A 23,392-nucleotide genomic window follows, 5' to 3' on the forward strand; every position below is an offset into this window, starting at 1 on the left:
AGTTTTTTCGGTAGGATATAAACATTAATGACCACTATCTTCACACCGCTATTATCTGCCCACTTTACCAAAAATGCTCTTATTAATATTTGACAATTGATATTTGTCCGAAGGCTACATCACACCTGGGCACAAATATATTAGACTGAGATTACAAATAATCAAACCAACTGTTGCACTTAGCTTACCCTAACCCTAAGACTTGAAACACTTCTTAAGTGAACAATTTTCTATAACTCAAGCCACATGTATATTTATTTATTCAAAATGCCTTCCACTTCTTTGTGTCTCATTTGGCCTACAGTGTGTCTTTGTGATGGACTGACAAAGGCGGACAAATGCACAAACCTAAACATTATTATAGGCTAATAATTAGAATGAACGAATCCACATTGTGCTTATTCCGTCAACATTTTCCAGGTGAGCGAAAGCATCTTGGGATAAAGGAGATAAATGTCAAAACTGAAACAAACCAGTTACAACTGGCACCATACAGTAAATCTATAGTGTACAAATCAGTGAACCAAAAATGAAGGGTGATGGTATCCAACCAAGCACGAATGACTTACATCCTTCCTGTTCATTTTAGATTTTATGGAAAACATTTACCTTCCTCAACCCCCACTGTTAAAGTTTAACAAAAAAATCACAATGAAGCATTTATAGAACAGTGTGTGGAAGACCTGCTCATATTGTTCCTACCTGGGAGAGATAAAGAGAATGCAAGCTGAAAATGTTTGTCCTTTCGGGACTTTTATTTAGAAATTTTCCATCCCAAATTTCAAATGGGTACAAGGAAATGACAAGGCTGTGAATCACCATGGCAACAGTGTGACTTCCATAATACCCACTGTACCCCCAGACAAGACAGCTGGTCTAAGAGCTTTCATTTCCTGTCAGAAGCAGTCAACTTTTTCTGAAAATAAGGCCGCCAATGTTTCTCTCCTTATCAAAAGATCAGGATTTTTGTTTTTGACTGTCCTTTCATCAATGTAAAGTCTCTTGGAAGTGTTTTTTTTTTTTTACTCCATGTATCATTTCACTGTGTTTTATACAGAAACACAAAAATAATGGGTTGAGTTACAAATAGGACATGGCAAAATAGTCCGTTCATATATCGTGGTTCACCTGTCCCATTGTGAAGCCTCAACCCCTCTATTCGATCCCCTAGTCCAGTCTCGAGTCCTTCCGAAACGCCAGAGGAGGGCGAGAAGACGGAGGCCGCCCACGAACAGACCTCCGCACCTTCTGTAGGAACAGACCGGGGGGTGGTGTCGCACGTCTCTCCTCTCACCTCTCCATCCTCCTGCCTTTAACGTCTGAAGTCCTTCACCTCGTCCCATCACAAGTATGGAGAAACAGGGGAGCTATGGATAAGTGCGTGTCTGTCTCTTCCCATCCCATTCCCTTCCCCTGCCAAGCCCATCATCCCATACTTGAGCTGTTTTTTATGTTTGTAAATTCATTATGAGAGCGTAAGTGATGGGGCAACAGAAGAGCTGTTTTGGGGAGCTGTTGATGGGAGAGGGGGTGGCAGAGCGGCAGGGGGGGGCGGGGCTAGAGGCCTATAGACTGCAGGGCTCGTCTCTCGGCGTCGTTGAGGTGGCCTGAGAACATGCTGTAACACGGCTGCTGGGCGAACTGCGTCAGGAAGTCTGTCAGGTAAGCCTGGGGGAAAAACAAACAACACAAGACGGGTTCATTATGATAATATCAGTGTAAAAATGCGATACTACATTGTTCCCTGTGCGGAAATTGCTTCAGGGACGTCAGACCACAGGATCAGTTACAGTTGCCCCTGGACCTGCTAGGAATTCAGGTCCGGATTTACTAAGATTGTATTGTGACGGCAACTTGTGCATCTTTTTGCTCCCCCGTTTCATCTTATTCACTAAGGAATTCATGCAAATCAAGTTGTGGTGCAAACAAGCCCTCAAAAAGAGCGATGCATCGGCAATTGCGAGTGCAAATTGCGTGCTTCATCTTTAAGACTAATCCACCAAAGCTGGCACCCTTTCACCCTAAAGCCCCTTTATAATTGGAGCGTCTTCTCATCTGATTTGAGATTCTAGGACAGAAAACACGCTCCCTTGCTTCCCTGACTTGCTAACGATGACGCCTGCGTCTTGCAGCAATGACAGCAGCCATTCTGAAGGGCCAAATCTCTTCATGCCTCCTTTAAAGAAATCTTACACACGCTACAGTAATTTGGGTGATTTGGTGATGCAAAGTGTTAACCCTAACCCAAATCATTATGAGGGTGAAATAATATGATTTATATATAATTTACATATATATATATATATATATATATATATATATATATGATCATAGAAGGCAAAAAGTCTTTATTTTTTTTAACCTAGCAGCATTAGACATGCTTTCCACACACTGTTAGTGAATAGCATGGCATCCTGATTTGGTCATTTTGGTGATATAGCACACATTCCTCCCTGCACAAACCTTTAGTGAGTCCGTCTGGGCTGCAGTTGACAGTCTCCCTATTCATTATCCCACCCTGCTGCCCCGCTAATGGCTATATTTGGAATGACAATAATAATGGGAATAACAGATATAGAACCAAAAGTTTAGAGATGGCGTACCTGAAGATCAATCTGATATATTGGGTCTTTCAAGGCATCTGGATCGTCCTCCTCATCATCCTCATAGTAATCGTCATCTTTAAGACAAGAACAAAAATGGATTCGCTAAATTTATTTTGGTATTTTGAAACCAAGTTCTGCTGTAATAGCGTGGGTAAGACATATTTATTTGGGGAACAAGTGGAAATGAAGTCAAACAAAATACAGGAATAGTTGTGTCACTGGTGAAATACTGGTACCGTATTTGTTGGAGGCGATGAGATCAGAGAGCAGCTGCCCTGCAAGCCCTTCATCCTCCTCCTCATCATCCTCCCCCTCTTCCTCCTCCTGCTCCTCCCACATACCACTGGAATCTGCAACAAACACAACAGCTGCTGATTGTAACATTTGCTGTCCTCTTCTTAAATTCACTACCTTTGATCACAAATGTAGATTCTAAGCATTATTAAAAGCAAGACTTTTCTGGAGACAATAAGTATCCTAAGCCAAGAACAGCATTTAGTTTAGCTACAGTGAGTGGCAGGGTGGTGACGCACTTGTCAATTTTTTGAGAAGTGTAGATGGGCGACACTCGCAGCATCAGGCAACAAAGAGAGACACAAAGTCACAAATCTATTCAAATATTTTCTGACAACAAGATGTTCTTGTGTGACTAAAGCAGCTCTTGACTGATGACCTAGAAACAAGGGTGAGAACTCTGGAGCCCTTTGTGAAAAACAACTATAAAAAAAACAAGACCAGGTAATTAAGATTATAAGGTCTTATGAAAGCTCTATAAATCCAGATATTTTGGGGCTCTTTCATGTTCTGGTGGCCCCAGTGTCATCACCACCTTTCCTTCCAATTGACACATCACTGCATAATGGTATCAATCCATCATTTCCACAGTACAGCTAACTTGCTAGTGACGCTACTGAGCTCTTTACCTATTAGCATTATAAAGTTACTAATTCTTACCACTTTGCAATCGATTGTGGAGCCAAATCGACAGTGGAGCCAAATATGTAAAAGCAAATACGGCTAAAAATCAAGAAATGCTAGCGAACTGCAAAATAGAAGTTTAGATTTGGCTCACTGATGATCTTTTTCTTTCACTTTCCCCCAGTTTGTTTTAATTCTAGTGGTCAGGGAAGCCTAGCGGTTAGAGAGTCCGTCCCCCAGCAGAAAGGTCACAAGTTTGATCCCCTCAACAGCCTACATGTCCATCAAAAGGCCATGTGTCCTGTCAAAGCGCCACTGAGTGAGACACTGAACCCCTGCCTGGTCCCTCAAATGTAAGGCCCATCGGCTGAATAACTTGCATGTAAGTGCACAGTAACTTATTCACCTTGACTCCAGTCTGCTGCGTTGGCCCTGCTGGCGTTGGCCTCAACCACGGACGACAGCTCATTAACAATCAGTTTGAAGATCTTCACTAGCAAAGGAATGTTGGTCCACCTCTCTGGATCTGCGGAGGATGAATTAACAATAAAGAGCAAGAAATCAAGAGAGAGTTGAACAACATTAACGAGATGAAGGGGTAGCTGGAAATTCATTCATGGTCTCATTGGGAGTGGAAGTCCATTGGGAATATCCACAAAATAATAAGACAGCACTAGGTCTTGAAATTAGCTTTGCATCTCGTGCTCTAGCAATCATCCATATGAGATAAAGAACCATGCAAGATACTGTTGACAGCTAAAACAGAGGCAGTAAAACAAAAAAGTGTAAACAACGCAGCCACATAAAAAAGGTAATGTGTCTATGAGCTATTTGTGGTCATACTGTACATATTCACATTCACCCTCCTCACAACTCAAGATGTAAAATTTCATCATGTAGGTCAATGCGGTCAAGTTTAGTAATGACAAAGCCACGGTAGTTTAGCGTCTTACTCTTGGCAGATTTGGAGCGTGTGCGGATGCCCTCATCAGGGCTGAAGATCTCCTCTCCCTTCACCACGATGTCCTGGAGACGCTTGTCGTTGGCGTTGAGGCCGTGCTGCAGCAGCTTACAGAGAGCCACCGTGCTGCAGGGAGAGACGAGCGTGACAAACATGTGAGAAAGAGTAGCGAGAGTAGCAGAATGGAAGTCACAGCTTGAAGAGAGAGTCAGGGAGGGAAATTAACACCAGCCATCTGCTACATGTTGGTAAATTCTGTCTGAGGTTAGTTTGTCTCCTCTACCAGTCACTTTGGCAGGTAACTAACCATCATTTGGAGGTCCTATTATTCTACTCTTAAAGAAATAACATGCTATTCCTTTGTTGCTGCTGGAAGACAGTCAAGAAGAGAATAAAATGAGTAAGGCTGAGAAGGAAAATGAAAAACATGTTTTAATGAGCATGTTTTTGGTGGCCGAGCTGAAATATTTTTAACTCTTACTCTAATCCATGAAGTGCGCTTGCAACATTATATAAACTAAAAACAGTGAAGAAAAAACATTAGGAAAAAGTTTGTTTTGTTTTTCCACCCATCATCATTCAGCATTACTGGGCCACCACACCAAGAAAATCACTACCACTGTTAGCAAATAAGCGAAATGAATTAAATGAAACCACTTAATCATTCAGCTAAATTCATAATACAAAAATATCTGGCATTAGATGTGGCAATTTTATGATAAATCATTGAAATAAGAAAAGTTTTAGTGTTCTTCTGTGAGGAAAAAAAACACTGAGAAAAACAGGGACAGGTGCAGAATCTTAACCTCCAAACTAACACTGCTACAAAAAATTATAGAGCAAACACTGAAAGTAGAACAAGGTGATTAATGAGCTCCAAATTACTTGAGAACAAAATATTATGTTTTGGGGGAAGAAATGTAAGCAATGCATAGAGCAGTGCGGTGGAATGTATGCCATAAGCTTCTACTCCCTCTCCACTGTATTATCAATAGAGCTGAAAATAACTTGAGAAACTATTTTGAAAAAGCAGGCTGCTGTCTGACCTGACTTTACCCTCGTACTGTCCGTAGAAGAGGTGTTGCCTGCTCATCCACTCTGTCATGACAAACTCCAGGGCCGGCTTCCCCGTGGGGCCCGGCAGGCTGCACAGGAACTCCAGCAGGGGATCCAGCTGGGAGTGAACCAGGTGGGCGAACACCATGATCAGAGACTGGAGGGAGAGAGAGAGAGAGGGAGAGGAAAGGAGAGTTGGAGATGATGGGAGAAAAAAAATGGCAAAGAGAGAGAAAGAGGACATGAAGTGTGGGAGGAAAGAGAGAGGAGGAAGAGTAGAAATGAGAGAGGGGGCAAGGGAGAGAGGGAAGGAGAAACAGCGCAGAGGTGAAGGTTAGTGCACCTGGTGGAATGGTGATAGCACAAAAAGGGATGCAGCACTAGTCAACAAAGACAGCGTTATCAAACACATCATATCGCAGTGTTTCCCGTATAATGTTCATATTTGGGCTTCCAGGTAAATTAACAGCCATCCAAGTATTTTTTTGTTTTAGATTCATTTCGGGTGGTGTGATGCACTAATCTGGTGTTCAAACCTGGAACTTCTTGTTGTAGTTTTCAAAAACAAGAAAACTACAACAAGATTAATTCAATCACACACTGAAAGTTTAAAAAGCATTAGCGAACTACAATGGCCATAATTCACCGCACCAATGATGCAGCACATAGTACTGTTGGTGCTCCTTCAAGCTGCGCTGTGTCTGTACTGTCAAAGTTAGAAACCTAGCCTATGCGACATGCTGAGTTGGTAACCTATTTGTAATTAGCTGTATGTTGCACTTGTGATAATCAGGTGAGAGTATAACAGTCAGCTAGTGTTGCAGTACCAAGTTAGTCAGTGCTAGCCTCATTAGCTGACACTAAAGTGAGAGACTGTAGTGCCTGAAAAACATTAGATACTGGTCTTGCTAAATGAAATGTCAACAACAATGCAATGAGACCTTGAAACAGGAGCTGAAACAACTCTACCTCCATGGCATTTTGTCATGCTTAAAATTAAATATCTAAATAATGAATAAAATCAACAGCTGTAAGTGCTCTTTCGTGCCAAATCTGCCATCCAACTGCACAGTGCTGCCTGCCATAATGACCCCCAGCCTCAGCCAACCAGGAGGGTGCTTGACGAAAGGTCCTGGACTGCGTTTGTGTACTCCTATGTTCTGGACTGATCTATACATAAGCGTGCACAATTTCTGATCTGCACATATTTCTATGGATTCTTTGCATATGAGTCTGGACACATCTGTACATGTTGTACATATGCTACCTACATCTGGAGTTGTTTAAAACAATTTTTCATTTATGTTCATACTGAATATATTTTCATATTTTTGTATATTTTCAGATTTTTCATTCATTTTCTTTGTCTCAGTTGTACTGCTGTTATCTTGCACACCCTGCATACATGCTGTTATTCATATATTTGTATAGTTTGCATTCATATATTTCTACTGCTCTATTCTCATTTATATCCTACTTTTTTAACGTTTTCTTTGCTGTGTTCTATTATTTGCTGCTGCAACAACCCAATTTCCCCACAGGAATCATTAAAGTTTCATCTAATCTAATTGATGATTGTGTGACATTTAGAATTTAGTATTCATTTTTCTACTTCCTCCCTACCTGCATGACGCTCAGAGTCTCGGCTTGCTGCATCTTGCTGAGAATGGCTCTGAGGATCTGGTCTAGCTGCTCCCCGAGCTCGGTGCCCGCCCGAGAGATCAGCGTGGAAACCAGCCGGCCCACAAAGGCGGCCGTGAACTCAGAGGTCCTGGGGTCCAGGAGCTGGTTGACCACCTGCATGACGTACCACAGGCCGCTGTTCCCCTGCTCGTCCCTCCACTGGCCAACCTGCTCCAGGGAGACGGAGACGTAGGCCCGCAGACACTCTCCACCGTTCTGGAGAGGGGAGGGGAGAAGAGTGATGGAGGAGTAAAAGGAAGTAGAGAAAAAGGAGAGGGGAGATTTGAGGAACAGGAGAGTGAGAGGAGAGTGGTGTTAGGCACTGGAAACATCAAGTGCAAAGGTTAGGCAAAGTCAGGTGACAGATGACAGACCTTCTGTTAACTAAACTGTATTTAACAGGGTTCAGATGGCATCCAAGTGTTTTGGAACAGAGTAAATGCTGACATACTGGGGTGTCCTGGTGGCTCGTATTGCTATCACATACAACACGTTTGTATCTCTCACTGCACACCTTCCTCACTGAATCTATCCAAAACCAGTATGACATACCCACCTTATTTATTTCCTGAAATGCCCAAAAAGCATAAAAAATTTTTTTTAGGTTCACCTGCATTATGGTGTTGTCGTCAGTGCGGAGGGTGCACTGTGCCACCACAGGGAAAGCCTGGCACACCAGCATCTCTGACAGAGGGGGCTTGGTGTTGCGCACGACTGTGGTCAGGATGTCTATGGATGTCTGTGGAGAGAGCAGCACAGTCAGAGGCAGAACGCGGCCAATATTTTGAGGAACTGATTTTGTTACAATGCAGGAAACATGCAGAAACATTTCCCCACATCGGTTGTCAAATCCAGAAAAAAACAAGGTACAACTGAAGGTTTATGGAAGGAAATATTAAATGAGAGGATGGAAAGAAAACACTGAGTGAAGAGGAGATTAGGGATGCACCAATCAGGTTTTCTGGGGCCAGTTCTGATGGCCAGTTTTTTAACAGTGCCAATTCCAGATTGAAATGATACATTTTACCCAGACTTTCTACTAACAGCACATCATGTACAAGTGCAAAGCAAGTATAAACAGTACAATTCCTATGTAGCACTGTGTTTAACAGATCGTTCTTATGACTGCATGACAGCTGGCCTATCCATGTGTAAATAAATCATAGGTTTTATCCAAACATAGTGTTTACATGTCAGAGTGTGCTTGATGACTGAGGTGCTTACTGAGGTGCTTGCTGCCACCGGTAGCAAAAGAAAAGTTTTTCATTGTGGCAGCATAGGCTCTGCCTTCTGTCCAATATATTAAACTGATCATAGACTGTGAAATTCAAAATACAACGTCAGAAATGAATTGCCAGGCACTAACTGCTAGTTAGTGCCAGATGGACGACATGCCTACGCTACTAATGTTCTGCTGACTGCTGCAAATTGTCTTTACAGCATACATTCGACTGCTTCCCTGATCAGCAATTTAAGTTTTTTTATTTTTGATCAGGCAGTTGAAATGGTGATTAGCCGATCACTGCTAACCTATTTAGAATGTTTAATAGTGGATTATGATCCATGGCTGATAGATCAGTGCACCCCTAGAGGAGATGTGTCAGAGGAACAAGGGAGATATCGGAAAAACAACCAATAGAGAAGCTGAACAGAAAAGGACAACTAGTGGAGAAATGTATTCAGGAAGGAAAAAGAGAAAATAACTTGGTGAGCCAAAGGGCAAAGGAACGCTGTTTATAGGGCTGGGGAGGGATTGATAATATAATAGCTACATGGGGGACATGACCCTGTTTGTTTCACAGACAAAAATGATAAACAACAACCACACCTTAGTGTCTTATTCTTCTACTTGACCCACTACCACACGCTCAGTCTGGACGGTGCCATGGTTCATTTTTATTTTTATACAAGTTACCTTAGTGGCTCTTTGCACAACTGGCTACTTACGGCACAGAGTCCGGAGGGGATCTTGTCGGAGGGAGCCTGCATGATGCTGACCAGGGTGGGGATGAGGCGCATCTGCATGGGACCCTGGCACCCTTCGACTTGGGCCAGCTCCTTAAAGATGTCCTGGGCCAGGGACGCCACCACAGGGTCTGGGGAGAAGAGAGGAGACAAGGCCTGAGAAAAGATATTTAGATAGATAGAAATTTACGCAAGCTGACAATATATTGTAAAACAAAACAAAGTACCAACTATAGAAAATGTCCCATACAGGACTGTTTCTCAAATCAAGTACAGCATTTCTTTTGAGTACAAGAACACGGTGCAACACCAATGAGAATCTATGAGCAAGGGACGAGTGTGTAACCAAATAGTGTTTTTCAATTATTTCCATCCTGCTTTTTCCCCACTTATCTCAGTCTCTCCATGTATGACTATTAGAGAAGATCTAGCAAACTGGAAAGTCCTACGTCTTGACAATCTATCCTCTATTTAACCCTTGAAAGACATATGGGAGTACAAAGCACATTTTAAGAGAGAAAAGAGAAAACGCGGGACAGGTACAGTATAAAGAGTAAGGTATGAAAGTAGGATGGGAGTAGCATAAGACTAAATCCCACAGAAAGAGGATGCAGGTGGAAGAGATGTCGCTGTACCATTGTTGTATTTAAGGAAAATGGCAATGGTGAGGGGGCAGATCTTGTTCTCAGCGCTGGTGGTGAAGGCGGGGTCGACGGTGCAGACGATGCACAGCGTCTCCATGACAAGGGTGAGCACCTCAGAGCTGAACTGGGCCGCCAGCTGGACCAGGCCCTCCAGGACGCTGGGCAGGAAGGGCTGCAGGACGTGGGTGCTCTCCGACAGCTTCAGCTGATCACAGTACCTGGAGAACAACCATATTAATAAAGGCATCCTCGAATATAGGTAGAGCTGCAACGATTAATCGATTAATTGATTAGTTGTCAACTATTAAATTAATCGCCAACTATTTTGATAATCGATTAATCAGTTTGAGTAATTTTTTAAGAAAAATACGTCTTTTTTAAGGTTTCTTTACTCCTCTATGACAGTAAACTGAATATCTTTGGGTTGTGGACAAAACAAGACATTTGAGGACGTCATCTTGGGCTTTGGGAAACACTGATCGACATTTTTCACCATTTTCTGACATTTTATAGACCAAACAACTAATCTATTAATCGAGAAAATAATCGACAGATTAATCGACAATGAAAATAATCATTAGTTGCAGCCCTACATATAGGCACTCAATACATCTTGATGATTCTCAATGGACTCTTGCCATTGAGTGGTCGTTTAGTGACCTTTTCAGATTGTTGTAATTGCTTATTGGGAGTTTAAAATTATATTTTTGTGTCTATGATGAATGTTATTTGCAACTTGTTTTATCTGCCATGCTGTCTTGACCAGGCTTCTCTTGAAAAAGAGATTGTTAATCTTTGTAGAACTACCTGGTTATGTAGGATCAATAGCCAGCCATAACAGGCAGAACCATAGATCAGCAATGTATAGGCCGTTGTTGTTTATTTCACCTGACCAATCTCCAAGGTTAGACACCAAGAATAGCAATCGTCCCGCACCAGATGCAGGACCAAAAAGGGATAGACTTGGCAATAAAGCAAACAGTTTTGTTCAGCCAGAAATTCAATCATGATCAAGCTGTCCCATTTCAAACTTTCTTCAAGATGCCAAGTTGTTGGTTCTCAAAGGAATCTGTACAGTTCTGTTCTCAGCCTTGACTTGACAGCATTAACTCAGCCAGTAAACCAGTGGACTATTATGATTTTAGTGCCAAGATGCTTTTGGAAAACCTAACTCTGTAGGTTTTAATGCTTTCAGCATGAACATGGAGCGGATCCAGGTCTCTTACCGCCATCACAGACTACAGCCTTTGTTCTCTGGCTTTCTGGTTTTCAGAGAGAGTTGTTTCTGCTCACTGTCTTAGATCATAGAAATAACACATGTAAATTATATCTTAGGAGCCTGCTCACCCCCAGATGGCCCTGACGGCGGAGATGCGGACGGAGGGCGGCTGGCTGTCGTGGAGGCCACTGACAGTGGCCTGGAGGAACTGCTGGATGAGCTCAGGAGACATGGCCGCTGTGAACCGACTAGCCGCCCACAGAGCCCGGCCGAGCAGGAACGGAGACGCCGCTGGTCAGGAGAAAACGAGAACGAAAGACAGCAGTTAGGCAGGAGAGAGGAGAGGAGAGGAGAGGAGAGGAGAGGAGAGGAGAAGAGAGGAGAAGAGAAGAGAAGAGAAGAGAAGAGAAGAGAAGAGAAGAGAAGAGAAGAGAAGAGAAGAGAAGAGAAGAGAATGCATGTCCAAATTCAAAGAAAGGCTTAAATGGATAAAGTTCAATCTGCACACATCATAAATGCTCCAATGGTATAAATTTATTTCCACCACATGTGACATTTTCAAGCATCAGTGTTTTGTTAGGCCATGAAGACGATAATGTAAAATGTCAGATGTAAACCTAGTGCTCAAAATGTTACACGTGGTGGTGATAAATTTACACCATGGGAACATTTATGAAATGTCCAGACTGTGCTTTTTCCATTTTAGGGGTTTGGAGAGAGCCATGAGGCAGAGGGGAGGAAAGCAGAAAGAAGCCAGGGGGGAGATGGAGGAAAGAGTGGGAGGAGGAGTAGGGTGTCGTTAACTGGAGCAACACATTTTATAGCCTATTTCAAAGTCACGTATAGCTTCAGGTGAATGCAACTGAATGTTTTCCACTTGGTTTAGAGATCAGACTGGACCAGTTTAAACAATCCTATTTAGAGTACTGGAATTTGTGTTGTGAACGATAATAAAGGGCTAGAAAAGGAATAAAAACCATCTTGTTGAAATCAGATACTCCAAAACGAGCTCTCTCACTATCAGAGAATTTAAGCACTTATGCCCCTGGATAACCAGACTCACCCCAGGTCTAGTCATTGATCAGTCATTGGTCAGGAACAGGTCAGGACAACAATGACAAAAAAATCAAGAGTCCTTGACAATGATGTAGCAGTTCTACAACCACTGGACTAGCACCAGCACCAGGACTCTGCTGTTTTTAATCAAATATTGAAGCCCCACATCACACAGCATAGGGAAAGCACAACACATGAATAATCCCAGAAATTGAATACCTAAGTATTTGAATAATCTTCTGGAGCAGTGGTCCTGCGCTAGCCCACTGACTTGTTCACTACCACAACATTTTACTTATTCCTCCAAAGGTCAGTTTAGGACTCACCTCCCAGGTTGAGGTCAGCCAGGATAACGTTGGCCAGGAAGCCGTGCATGTCAAACTGGATACGGCCGTTCTTCACGTTCTCTGTGATGATGGTCTTGACTGAGCCCAGAGCCAACATACAGGCCTCGTGGACCTTCCACCTGGAAAAAAAGGGAAGGGATATACAGTACTGACAAGCAAAGAGACTTTGCTTTTGCGCTCTTCTTTCTTTTGGGGTGGAATAGTTTTATAAGCCACTTCGGGTTTCTCTGTCTTACATGCACAATTTGTATTTCTTCGCTCCTTTTTCAGTTTTGAATTGTTTGTATGTGCAAATACATTCGACCTATAATTAAACCCTAACCGTGTGTGTGTGTGTGTGTGTGTGTGTGTGTGTGTGTGTGTGTGTGTGTGTGTGAGTGAGTGAGTGAGTGAGTGAGTGAGAGAGAGAGAGAGAGAGAGAGAGAGAGCAAGAAAGAGAGGCTGAATCCCAATGTCTGGATTCCGGACTCGAGTCCTCATGGACTTTGGGCGACACTACCAGCATGTTCAGTGTGCAAGATGGGTGCAAGATGGTGTGAAGGCTTGAAATGGCACAAAAAGGAGAAATGCGAAAAGCTTCGATCACACGTTGCCTTGCATATAGCGATGCAACTGTCTCATGTTGAAAGCCCCGATGTACGTGACCATCTGGACATCGTATGCAAAACCCATTTGTCTGAAGATACAAACAACTGTACACAAAGGTGCAAAAAAAACACTAGCAAGATAGATATTTACATTTACAGATAAACTTTGTCTTGTCATGCTTGGCATGTTTACATTTTTTTTGGACGCTTCCCCAGTATCCTCATTTATTGACATCACTTATACTATGAATTATGGGCAATTCCATCTGAAAAGTCTGCAGGTTTGCAGACTCGCTACAAGTCTGCATGGGAGGCTGCAAAAGTTCAAAAGTCACATCAGAGCCCTTAAGCACTTGCTGATTTTGCAGTGAAACAGCTCTAAGCCCTTGTGGACTCAGTGGGAGCGTGGCTCACAGTCCGTTGGGTCGTAAGAGCAGACATTAGGATTGAGCCAGAGAGAGAGAAGAGAAAGAGACAGTAAGTCAGTGAGTATGAGTGAAGAGGCGTCTCCTCACCAGTGCTCATTGCCACTGTTTTTGGCCTGTTCTGCCTCCTGGAGGTGTCTAGTTGCTGCCGCTGCCAGCGCTGCTGCACTCTCATTCTGGAACTCTGTAGCAACAGCCTGCATGCAGAGGTCAAGGGTTATATCATTATACACAATCTCAGGGTGGACTAGAGGCAACAAAGCGAGCTGGTGAGACGAGCGTTGCTATGCAACCACAGCAAACTCACGAAAACTGGACATTCTGACCCCTGTTCCAAGTGTGACTGTAATGCTCAGCACCCCACGTTTCCATGCTGCACAGAAAAGCACATACTGTTCATAGTAAACAACCTTATCCAGTTATTTCCAAGGACTAGGGCAACATTTTTTTTTAGCAGCTGACTCCACTGTTTGCGGAGGCTGTATGTGTAGGAGAAGGAAAAGCAGAGAGAGGAGGCGTGCTCCTCTAGGACTGTGAGCGGACACAGTCGCCTAGCAGGCTTTAGTGTCCTTCCATCTCCAGCAGTCCTAACTCAGGCGAAGCATTATGAGAGTTATTTTTATTTCTTACAGCTCTTCCAGTGTGTATAATTTGTTCAAATGATCGGAAAAAAAGAATATCCGTTACAGACACTCATTTAGTCATGTGCTTGCTGATGTTAACTTGAGTTGAAATGCTACAGCAGTGCTTCTCAAAGTGTGGGTCAGTATTCAGGATGTCAGCAGGATTAAATTAAACAGCTGTAGGCTTTTGACCGAACAAATCTAACTGTGTGTGATGCTACTAGGTATGTTAGGTTGCCTCATCTTTGCCATGTGGGTTGAATTCTACTATCCTAGAAGGTTAGTAACCATAGAAATATGACATGGTAAACTTAGCCTGCAAAAGAACATGCAAAATTAATTTCTGCCACAAACCAAATGTGAGTGTATAAACACAAAAGCTGTAGGGGAGGGAGATTCAAGCACAGTTTGTCTTTAGAGGCCAAGGGTGATTTTCTGTGCAAAAACCTCATCCATCAATAAAATTAAAATCAACTTGATGTCACCAACTACTTGCCCAATGGCAGTTAATTTTTGTGTGACGCGAAAAAGGGAAGTAGATCAATTTTGGCCAAATTTCACAAGAGATCAAGGAAGGGGGCTGTGGTCAATGAGGCATCTTATTTTTGGATTTGAATGGTCACATTTTGTCCATTGCATATTCACGCTGCATTGTTGTGAAATAGACAGTAAACAGTAATAGATGTTTATCTCACCAGCAGCAAGTCCTGAGCAGAGATCCTGACAGTGTAGGAGAAGGTATCATCATCCTCATCCTCTACAAACTGCTGGGGGTTCGCCGTCCACACTTTGATCTGGAGTGACAAAAGCACAAACAATCAGGCATGACACCAGGAATGAAATATAAATATATATATATATATATATATATATATATATATATATATATATATATATAATGCATGTACAATTTTAGCCAAATTAACCCATTTTCTTCATTCCTTATCTCTTGCGGTCCATCATACGAAATTAAGTTCACCCTCTTTAGATGAGAGGGATCACTCACACCAACACACACACACACACACACACACTTCCATCCATGCACCCATCCACATCCCAGGCCAACTCATACGCACTGATGATATTTCTCACCTGGTCCTCAGTGATCTGCATGTAGAGGATAATGTAGTAGATGAGTTCAGGCAGGGCTTTCTTCACTGTGCTCTTGAACTTGTTGTTCTCCAGCAGCGTGTGGACAAACTCAAAGATGCTAAACACCAGATTCTCAAAGCCCAAAACCTCACCTACAAAAACGAGACATCAAATGCAGAAATGAGTTGAGAGGAAGCTCCTAGAATAAATTCTGTGGTCAGTGCACAGCCACTGTAGAGGTTGCTCTCCAGCACGTTACATGTAGCAATGACAGCAGATGTAAAAACACAAAGGTGTGGATGTTGTGAATTCTGCTCACCATCTGAGTCTACGGGGTCGTCCACCTCCTCTGTGTCGTTGACCTCTGTTCTCACATAAGTGAACATTTGGTTAAGGAACACTTACTCAAAAAAATCCTTCTCCCTCTCCTTATCTTGAATTTTTTATTTCTTTCATAGTACTTCTCTCTCTCTCTCACAGGATTATTATCATTCAGTGGCCACAGAAATAATGTCAGGGAACTATGGTTCTGACCATAGTTGCTTGTAATTTTGGTGAGCTAGGAATTTAAGCTTAATCTTCTGTTGTACTCAGTGTAATTCACTCTGAAAATCAGCTGAAATGTAAGAACACTTTACTTGGCAGCTAGAGTTTACACTGTGTGTGAAATACAATATTCTTCACAACCCACTGAAATGCTCCATCTTTCTCTGGACGTGGGAGTGTTTTGAGTAAGCACTTCAATGCAACAGAGCGAGCTGGCTGCAAGTCAGCAGGGTGGCTCAGTGGTTAGAGAGGCTGTTCTGTAACCAAAAGGCCACCAGCTGAATCCTTGCAAGTGTCTATCTGCAAGACTGTTAGTTAAATGCCTAAAAGTAAGTCAAACCTCTGGTAAAATACTGTCCCTCAGCCAATTCAGATGTGGGCCTTCGAATTAGCTCGATCAGAAGTGCAGGCAAATGGTTTGTGGTTACCCACACCACCCGGACCCTATTATCCCTACTAGCTTGAATGATGCTTATAGAACACCTGGACAGTAAGGCCTAGCTAGTACATGAGTCTGGCACTGTAAAAAGGATATAAAGATGCACTTTCAGTCAGTGTATTCCACACAATGGGCAGTATCTGCTGCATGGAGGACACCATGGGTTTGGGGAAGTTCTTCACCAATGCTGTCACCGCCTGGGACAGGAAGAAGAAAAGAAAATACTGATTCAAAGGCTTTATACATTTCCTTTATAAAATTCCATATTTTTTCCTGAATTTCTCGAGTGGATATGAAGATTTCTGGTCGGTGTTAAATATGATATATGCTATAAGCAGCAGGGAAATACAATAGCCAACTATGCCTTATCACTCTATAGCTTTTCTTAAAAACAACAAATATCACAATATGTGAAATGACTGAGGTCAACAACTGCATATTATGTGTAATCATATGTATTGCGACCAAGCATTTTCCCCTATACTCTTCCAGACTTGGCCCAATTCTGAAACAACTACTGCAAATGATCAAATTGACTTTCCATATTTTTCCAGACTTTCCTCCATAGGAACACTATGTAATGTTGCAGTACATTCAGCCACAGCTAAACATACAGCATTGTATTCATGATATTCTGCCACACTTCATTCTAGACAACTGCTCCGTAACACTTTGCTCTCTAAAGCCGCCCACCTTGAGGACCTCCATCTTGAGACCACTGTCAGAGGAGGGTCCATCAGGCATCTGCAAGGCCTGCACAAATGCCTCTGTGAACTGCTGCACCACCGGGAAGATCAACGCTTTAGCCGCACCCTAGACACACATGCAGAATGTGAGGACGTATTACAGTTACAGTGTACATACTGTAGTATCAGCAACTATCTCATCCAGGTCACCTCCTTTTTCCATGCCTTTCTAGAAAAAATAAACTGAGCTGATATTGCAGTAACCAGCACAAATTAAGGGCAATTTCAGTTTAAATCCTAGCCTAAGATATCTTCTAATGTAAATCTCTTGAAAATAGATTTCTTAAATATTAGGCTCCATCCATGTCAGTGAGACCAGGCCTTTATTTCTTTAAATTATCAACTGCAACTGAACATCATGAACCCAGGCTCATTTAACTTAACAGGGGACCCATTTTCCATAAAATGCAATTTTTTGATTCAATAATTAATTAAAACAAAATAATTTATTGACCCTTATTGTGCAATATGCCACTATAAAGCTTTGAAAGCAAAGATCAATAATCTATGTAAAACAACAAAAAAAAAAACGATTTCCCACAACATGCCTTTTTTTCCCCATGTTAGGCTACAATTGTACTTGGGGATATGTATCTCGATGGGTATTATAATGTGGCATTATTACTGCCAGGATCAGGGTTTTGATCATCATATCTCATATTTCGGTCTTTTCAGCGAGTGACAGCTAACTCTGCCTCACCTTTTCAAGCTCCTCAATAGCACAGATGAGGTTGGCACAGGTGGTGAAGATCTCCACTGCTCTGGAGCGGGTGCGAATACTGTATACCTACAACAGTTAGGGAACATCAAAAATCTGCACAACTTCATGTCACTTCAGTCAAAGAATGCATTGCAGGCCTAGAGGAAAAGCAGCCTTGCTGTGAACAAAGTGGAAAGTAATTAGGGACATGATCAGGAACACAAAACAGCAGGAACATCATAATCTTGCGTTGGAAACTGAGGGAAGTTGTGTGTCCAGAAATAGGGGAAATCCTGAAAAGATTGTCATAATCGCATTCCTATAGTGAGCAGGAGAGGTAAGGGTTGTTGCAGTACCTCAGCCATAGTGAAGATCTTGTACATCTCAGGTAAAATCACTGGAGCCACCAGCGGCATCTGTGTGTCTGTCACCTCCCGGGTAAACTCTGGACACAACAGATGACAGATGGTTAGAAAAACTAAACAGAAGTAGCTACAATACCACTTTGCTCAAAGTATTATTTTCGAAGTGTGTGTTTTTTTTCCCTCAAAGTGTCTGTAACATGCTAATGCATCTTTTAAAACAAGAATAAACCAAAGCACAAAGTGACAGGTTTACATCAAATAGCATGGAAAATGACAGTCTGGCGCCCCCCATGTGAAACCTGGCTATGACATTTGGATAAGGCATAGCCTACACAATGTAATGAATACAGTATAATGCAGTTTAAACACACACACACGCACAAATTACTCTCAGAGCTGGAGCGTGTATGTAGTGTGGATGCTCATGTGTAACCATTAGATCTATATACTAGATTATATAAGAGCTCTGCAAACTTATGCAGTGCCTTGCATTGAAGAGTTAGGCCAGGGTTTCATTCAGCATCTCCAGCAGTGTAAAATGAATGTAACTTGCAGATTTCTCCTGTCTATTGGTAAATGTCCTCTCCTGTGCCTCCCTTACGCTGTCTCTCATGTACTTTCTCACTGTCTAAATAAAGAATATAGAAAGAATATTAATTATAAGTTGATTGTCCACTCTCTTAAGGAAAAGCAACTTTGAATGTATTCTCATGCAGGTTCTGGTATCACCATGTTATCCTAACACTAAAATCTTGTAATTCTGTAACTCCGGGTCACATTTTTCTAGGTTGTGTGTGTGTATAAGACGGTCTAGATGTACAAGATGAGAGTGTGTGTGCGTGCGTGTGACTGCATACCTGTGAGGACCCTCATGGCCCCGTGCACGGCGTTGACATCTCCACTGACCAACATCTCCATCAGCAGGGTGAAGAGCTGCGGCCAGGCCTCGGGCCAGTCCCAGTGGGCGATGGCCGACACGGCGTACGCCACGCTGGAGCGGACCTTACTGATGGCCTCCCGCAGACCGCCTGGCAGCAGGTCCCTGATGGCGGCTTTAGCCTGGAGAGGGACAGGGGGAGTTGGACAACTCTTGGCTCAAAAACCACTGAGGTCAAATTGATAATTTTGCACAACTACTTTCTCAAATATAGAACTTCTGCTATTAGTACACACAACAAACGTATTCAAGGTGAAGTTTTGTTTGTTTATCACCTACCCGGTCCGTGGTTTCAGGAGGCCTGAATTTCTCTGACTGGGAACACCAGTGAGTCTCCACATACTGCTTCAGGATGACAGATGCTAACTGCATACACAGACAACAAGACAACCACAGAAGCATGAGCATGCTTGATAAGTGGTAAGGTTGTAACAGTCAGGGATACAATCAGGACAACAGATAAGCAAAGCATGATGGGCAATGTTAGGAGAACAGAGAACTTTATTTGAAATGAATGGGTGTTGTCTGTCCCAAAGATCCCCTGCAAAATCACTCTCCTGTAAAGGATGTTGATGTTTGTATGTTTTTTCCTCACCTGACGGATGGCAAGTGCTCCCTGAGCGTCTACTGTGAGTTCTGCCAGGTGGACGCCAAACTCTACAACACAGGCAGAACAGCAAGAGGACAAAGCAATCAATGAGCAGAGAACATATAGTATAAGCTGAAAGCACTCTTATAGTGTGGCCTAATACCATCGATAAGATTTAGAAGAAAATCATAATAAGTAATGGGATGGAGGTAGGAGTCAATGGAATTAACCGATAAGAAAATGTTATGCATTTACTGCATATGGGTGCAGTTCAAGAGTTCATGAATGAGCATCCCTGATTGAATAAGACTAAATTATTGCTGGGAAGAACACAAAATGGCTTCTGCAAAATGGTCACAAAAAGGTACTGTGATACCAAGTGAAAAAAACAAGGGTAAGCTAGATAATATAGGCAGAATTTCTTAAAAATTGTGGGTCCTGGTCTCAACGTGGATCACACTCTACTGGGGCTCGCTGCTAAAAAACATTCTAGTTTGTTGTGATGAGCCTGGATCCCACAAGTGATTAAATTTGCTTAATTTGGTTCCTGGGCTGAAACGGATTAAGAAGCCATGTGATATACAATTACCACAGTTCCCTGGTTTGAACCTGGCCAGGCAGGCCGGCAGGCAGAGAGGGAGAGATGAATACAGTCAGGATCAGAATCAACCTTATCCCTGTACCAACTCTCACTCACTGGGTTTAACTAAGAGTGACATCAGGGGCCAGAAGACAATGTTTGTGCTGACAATCCTATAAAGCGGCTCCCTTAGAGAGAGGCCAGCGGACAGGGTCATTTACGCTGCGACACTGCAGTATAGCCGACAGACAGTGTGCACAATCAGCCTTTTACCGGCGGCAGGAGGAACGCAGGAAGAATGGACAATGGACTTGTGTATAGGCTACCGCCCCTAAGTCTCCATCCATCCCTCTATAGATCTTTATCAAAATAAATGACAATGCTTTTTGTATGGGTATTACATCCCAATGAAGCCACCTCTCGCCATTTTGGTCATATATGATGCTGTCCAGTGCAATATCACTTTCACTATTATTATAAATCTGAGAGACAAGCCTGCTACTATGCTGAAATGCTTTTATATTCCAATTTGCATAGCTTTAGCGTTGCAATACATTATTCTTTCAACAGGTGGAGGGCTACCACTAAACAGAAATTTTAATTCAATCAAGACATAACTTGGACTCTAGTTAAAGTCTTTGTCCCATCACCCTTCTCCTGTCTTGATGCTGATGCAGGAAGCTGGCTGTTAGGCGGGATTTGCGGGAGAATCCCCTAGGAAGCATCTTCGCGGGAAAGTGTGTCACTCCAGCTATTGATGGTTGCCATAGCGACCATACGATCAGTTACTAAGGTTAACGTTGAAGCACATGATGGTTGGTATCCCTCCATCTTCAGCAAACCAATATTGCCTCTCGTGCAAGATATGAAACGGTCAAACAACAGTTAGGTTGGGTGGCTAAGCTAGCCGGCTGGTGTGGGCCAATGTGGGATCTGCTGCTGTCATTTCCCAGTTTCCACCCTGCTGCTGCTGAGGCCGGGTCCACATTGATCATGCATTATGCTTATACACATGGCACGGCTAGCTAGGTATTGGTATTCTTTCTGTCCAACCATGCCAATCCCAAGCAAGCTGAAGCTGATGTGGGCACCTAAGCTGGCAAGAACAGCAAGTTTCCAAGTAAAAGATAGCTTTCTAGCTAACTTCGTCAACACTAACGTTAACTCGTGAAAATATGGCCTATTTAGCCCAGGGAGTAAACCGGCTAGCTAACTTATCAACGTTAGCTAGCAGGTTAGTCAAAGTTTGCAATGATGTAAGAAGTCACTAGCTGTCCGGATAGTACCTGCCTTGACAAACAGGCCCATGCCGTTAGAAAGAATACTCTACCCCGACCGCTAACCCCAAAACTAGCATACATAGCCCCACTCACCCTCTGTCACTTCCAGCACTTTTATCTGCTCCTCTGCGGCCGCGCGCACTTCTTGAACCGGGGACAGAATGGCCGTCAACGTCTCGATCAAAGCCTCCTTCAGTCCTTGTTGAACCGGGCCGGCAGCCGAACCGGACCGAGCACCCGCCGCACTCATACCTGCCATGTTTTCACCCGCAGCCCGCTACAGACAGTCCACCGCCCGTGGAGCAGAGAGCCACAGCGAAGCGCGCCAATGCATGGAAACGTGGAGGCGGAGTTTTGCGGGAGGAAGCACATTTTTCCCCCATAGATCACACTTCCTGCTCGGCCCACATGTTTGTCTTTTTTTCTCTTCGTAGTTGAACTTTGGCTCCCTCTTGTGGGGCGGAGGCACATGCTGCCTTCAAGTGCTGTCTGAGATATTGTAGGTATATGAACGACCTAACAAAATGGTAAATACGACCAGGAAAGTGGATTTTTTTTTTTGTTAGCTGATATATGACGGATGCAACAATATTTGGCTAATGGATTAATTAATTAAAAGATCTTGAAGGCAGAATGAGACACAAAATGCTGGGAGAGGAAGGATGATAGCAAAAAAGCCAATTTGCTCACTCTTTGGGAGCATTTGAATGAACTTGGGGAGGAAATTTAGCTGCAGACAGGCAAATTTAAATTGACAGCACCTCTATGGCTTGACATGGCTGAGAGCTTTGACCCATTCACCCCTAGACACAGTGGCTACACAACCAGCTTGTTGCAATACACCTCGTCAGCTGCAGCAGATTGTGAAACCTCCCTCCACCCAGCCTACTGTTGCGTTAACAGGTGTAGTCTCACCTGAGCTGTCAGAGGGGCTTGAACTTTCATTACAGACTTCTCACTTCTCCATTCTTTGTATAGGGAACGGTAACATTAAACCACAGTGAAACAATAGTGCAATTCTTTGTGAGGCGAGACTGACAGTCTCTACATAGCCCTGCAAGTGGCAGCGGGTTAGGTTACTCAAGGAAGATTTACCAACTCCACCTTGTAATCCTGTTGCTCTAACAACAAGGAAACAGATAGGGAATCAGTAAAACTCTCCATGAATGTGTGTGGTGTAAAATGTGCCACATCACCTCTCGAACCTCCATGGCTTAGGCTTCTCTGGATGCACCTTATATAGCATGTGCCGCTAGATCTGTTTCTTCTATTTTAATCTTTCTGTATGTAGGATGAACCCATATCTTCTTAGGTGTTAACGTCCTTGGTCCTGAGGATGTAATTATCTGTCTGAGAACAGATAATTCACTAATACAGCAATCAATCAAAAGAACATCTTTTCAAAGATGCATTTCATCAGGTTTCTCCTTGTGGAACACAAAGCGTGCCATAAACAACATATAAGGCATATAGGCCTGAAGTCTTGATGCACTTGCTGCTAGCTGTGATAAGACTTCTGTCTCCTAGATATCATCAACACAGCGGCCAAATGAGCGATAGGATTAAAGGGTGGTGAACCAATGTAAGATTCAGTTGATTCAGTTGTACCTCTAAACACTGAACGCGCCTGTATCTGTGTGTGTGTGTGTCACATGGGTGTGTGTATTTCTAGTCAGACAGTGTTACACGCTGCTTTTATAGCTGTAATTTGAGTCTTTGTACAAAATGTACAGGAAGAATTAGACACATGAAAAAGCAACAAATATTGAAGACACTTGATGCAAAAATAGAAAAAGCCAGATGGGTTTTGGTGCTAAAATTACACTCACTTATTGCTGCAGCCAGTTTGGCATTAAGGAAAACACAGGAGAGAGGTGCTGACATAAAAAAAAATCTATGTGAATGTAATCTCTTCTTTCATATCATCACTGTCCCAGACTGTGGAAAAGGAGATCTGAAGGATTAAAACCTAAACCTGGGGACTCAGATCGCTCTGACAAGAAAGCCAAATAATTACATAAATAT

At 42.9% G+C, this 23,392-nt stretch overlaps 1 protein-coding gene across 1 annotated transcript; it reads right to left on the bottom strand.

Annotated features, from left to right (window-relative positions):
* Positions 1-731: 731 nt before the first annotated feature.
* Positions 732-21,672, bottom strand: ipo9 (importin 9). Its single transcript, XM_071903853.2, has 24 exons — positions 21,461-21,672; positions 19,514-19,575; positions 19,198-19,284; positions 18,839-19,040; positions 17,973-18,061; positions 17,617-17,703; positions 16,864-16,983; positions 16,267-16,367; positions 15,505-15,563; positions 15,186-15,337; positions 14,786-14,884; positions 13,558-13,664; positions 12,435-12,574; positions 11,181-11,343; positions 9,825-10,051; positions 9,172-9,320; positions 7,835-7,963; positions 7,165-7,440; positions 5,532-5,698; positions 4,478-4,611; positions 3,931-4,050; positions 2,843-2,956; positions 2,604-2,680; positions 732-1,668 (listed from the first exon to the last, which is right to left on the bottom strand). The coding sequence occupies exons 1-24, from the start codon at positions 21,624-21,626 to the stop codon at positions 1,558-1,560; spliced, it is 3,138 nt and encodes a 1,045-aa protein (XP_071759954.1). The 5' UTR covers positions 21,627-21,672; the 3' UTR covers positions 732-1,557.
* Positions 21,673-23,392: the final 1,720 nt, after the last annotated feature.

This window comes from Centroberyx gerrardi, chromosome 5 (genome assembly GCF_048128805.1).
Source record: "Centroberyx gerrardi isolate f3 chromosome 5, fCenGer3.hap1.cur.20231027, whole genome shotgun sequence".
Classification (NCBI taxonomy): domain Eukaryota; kingdom Metazoa; phylum Chordata; class Actinopteri; order Beryciformes; family Berycidae; genus Centroberyx; species Centroberyx gerrardi.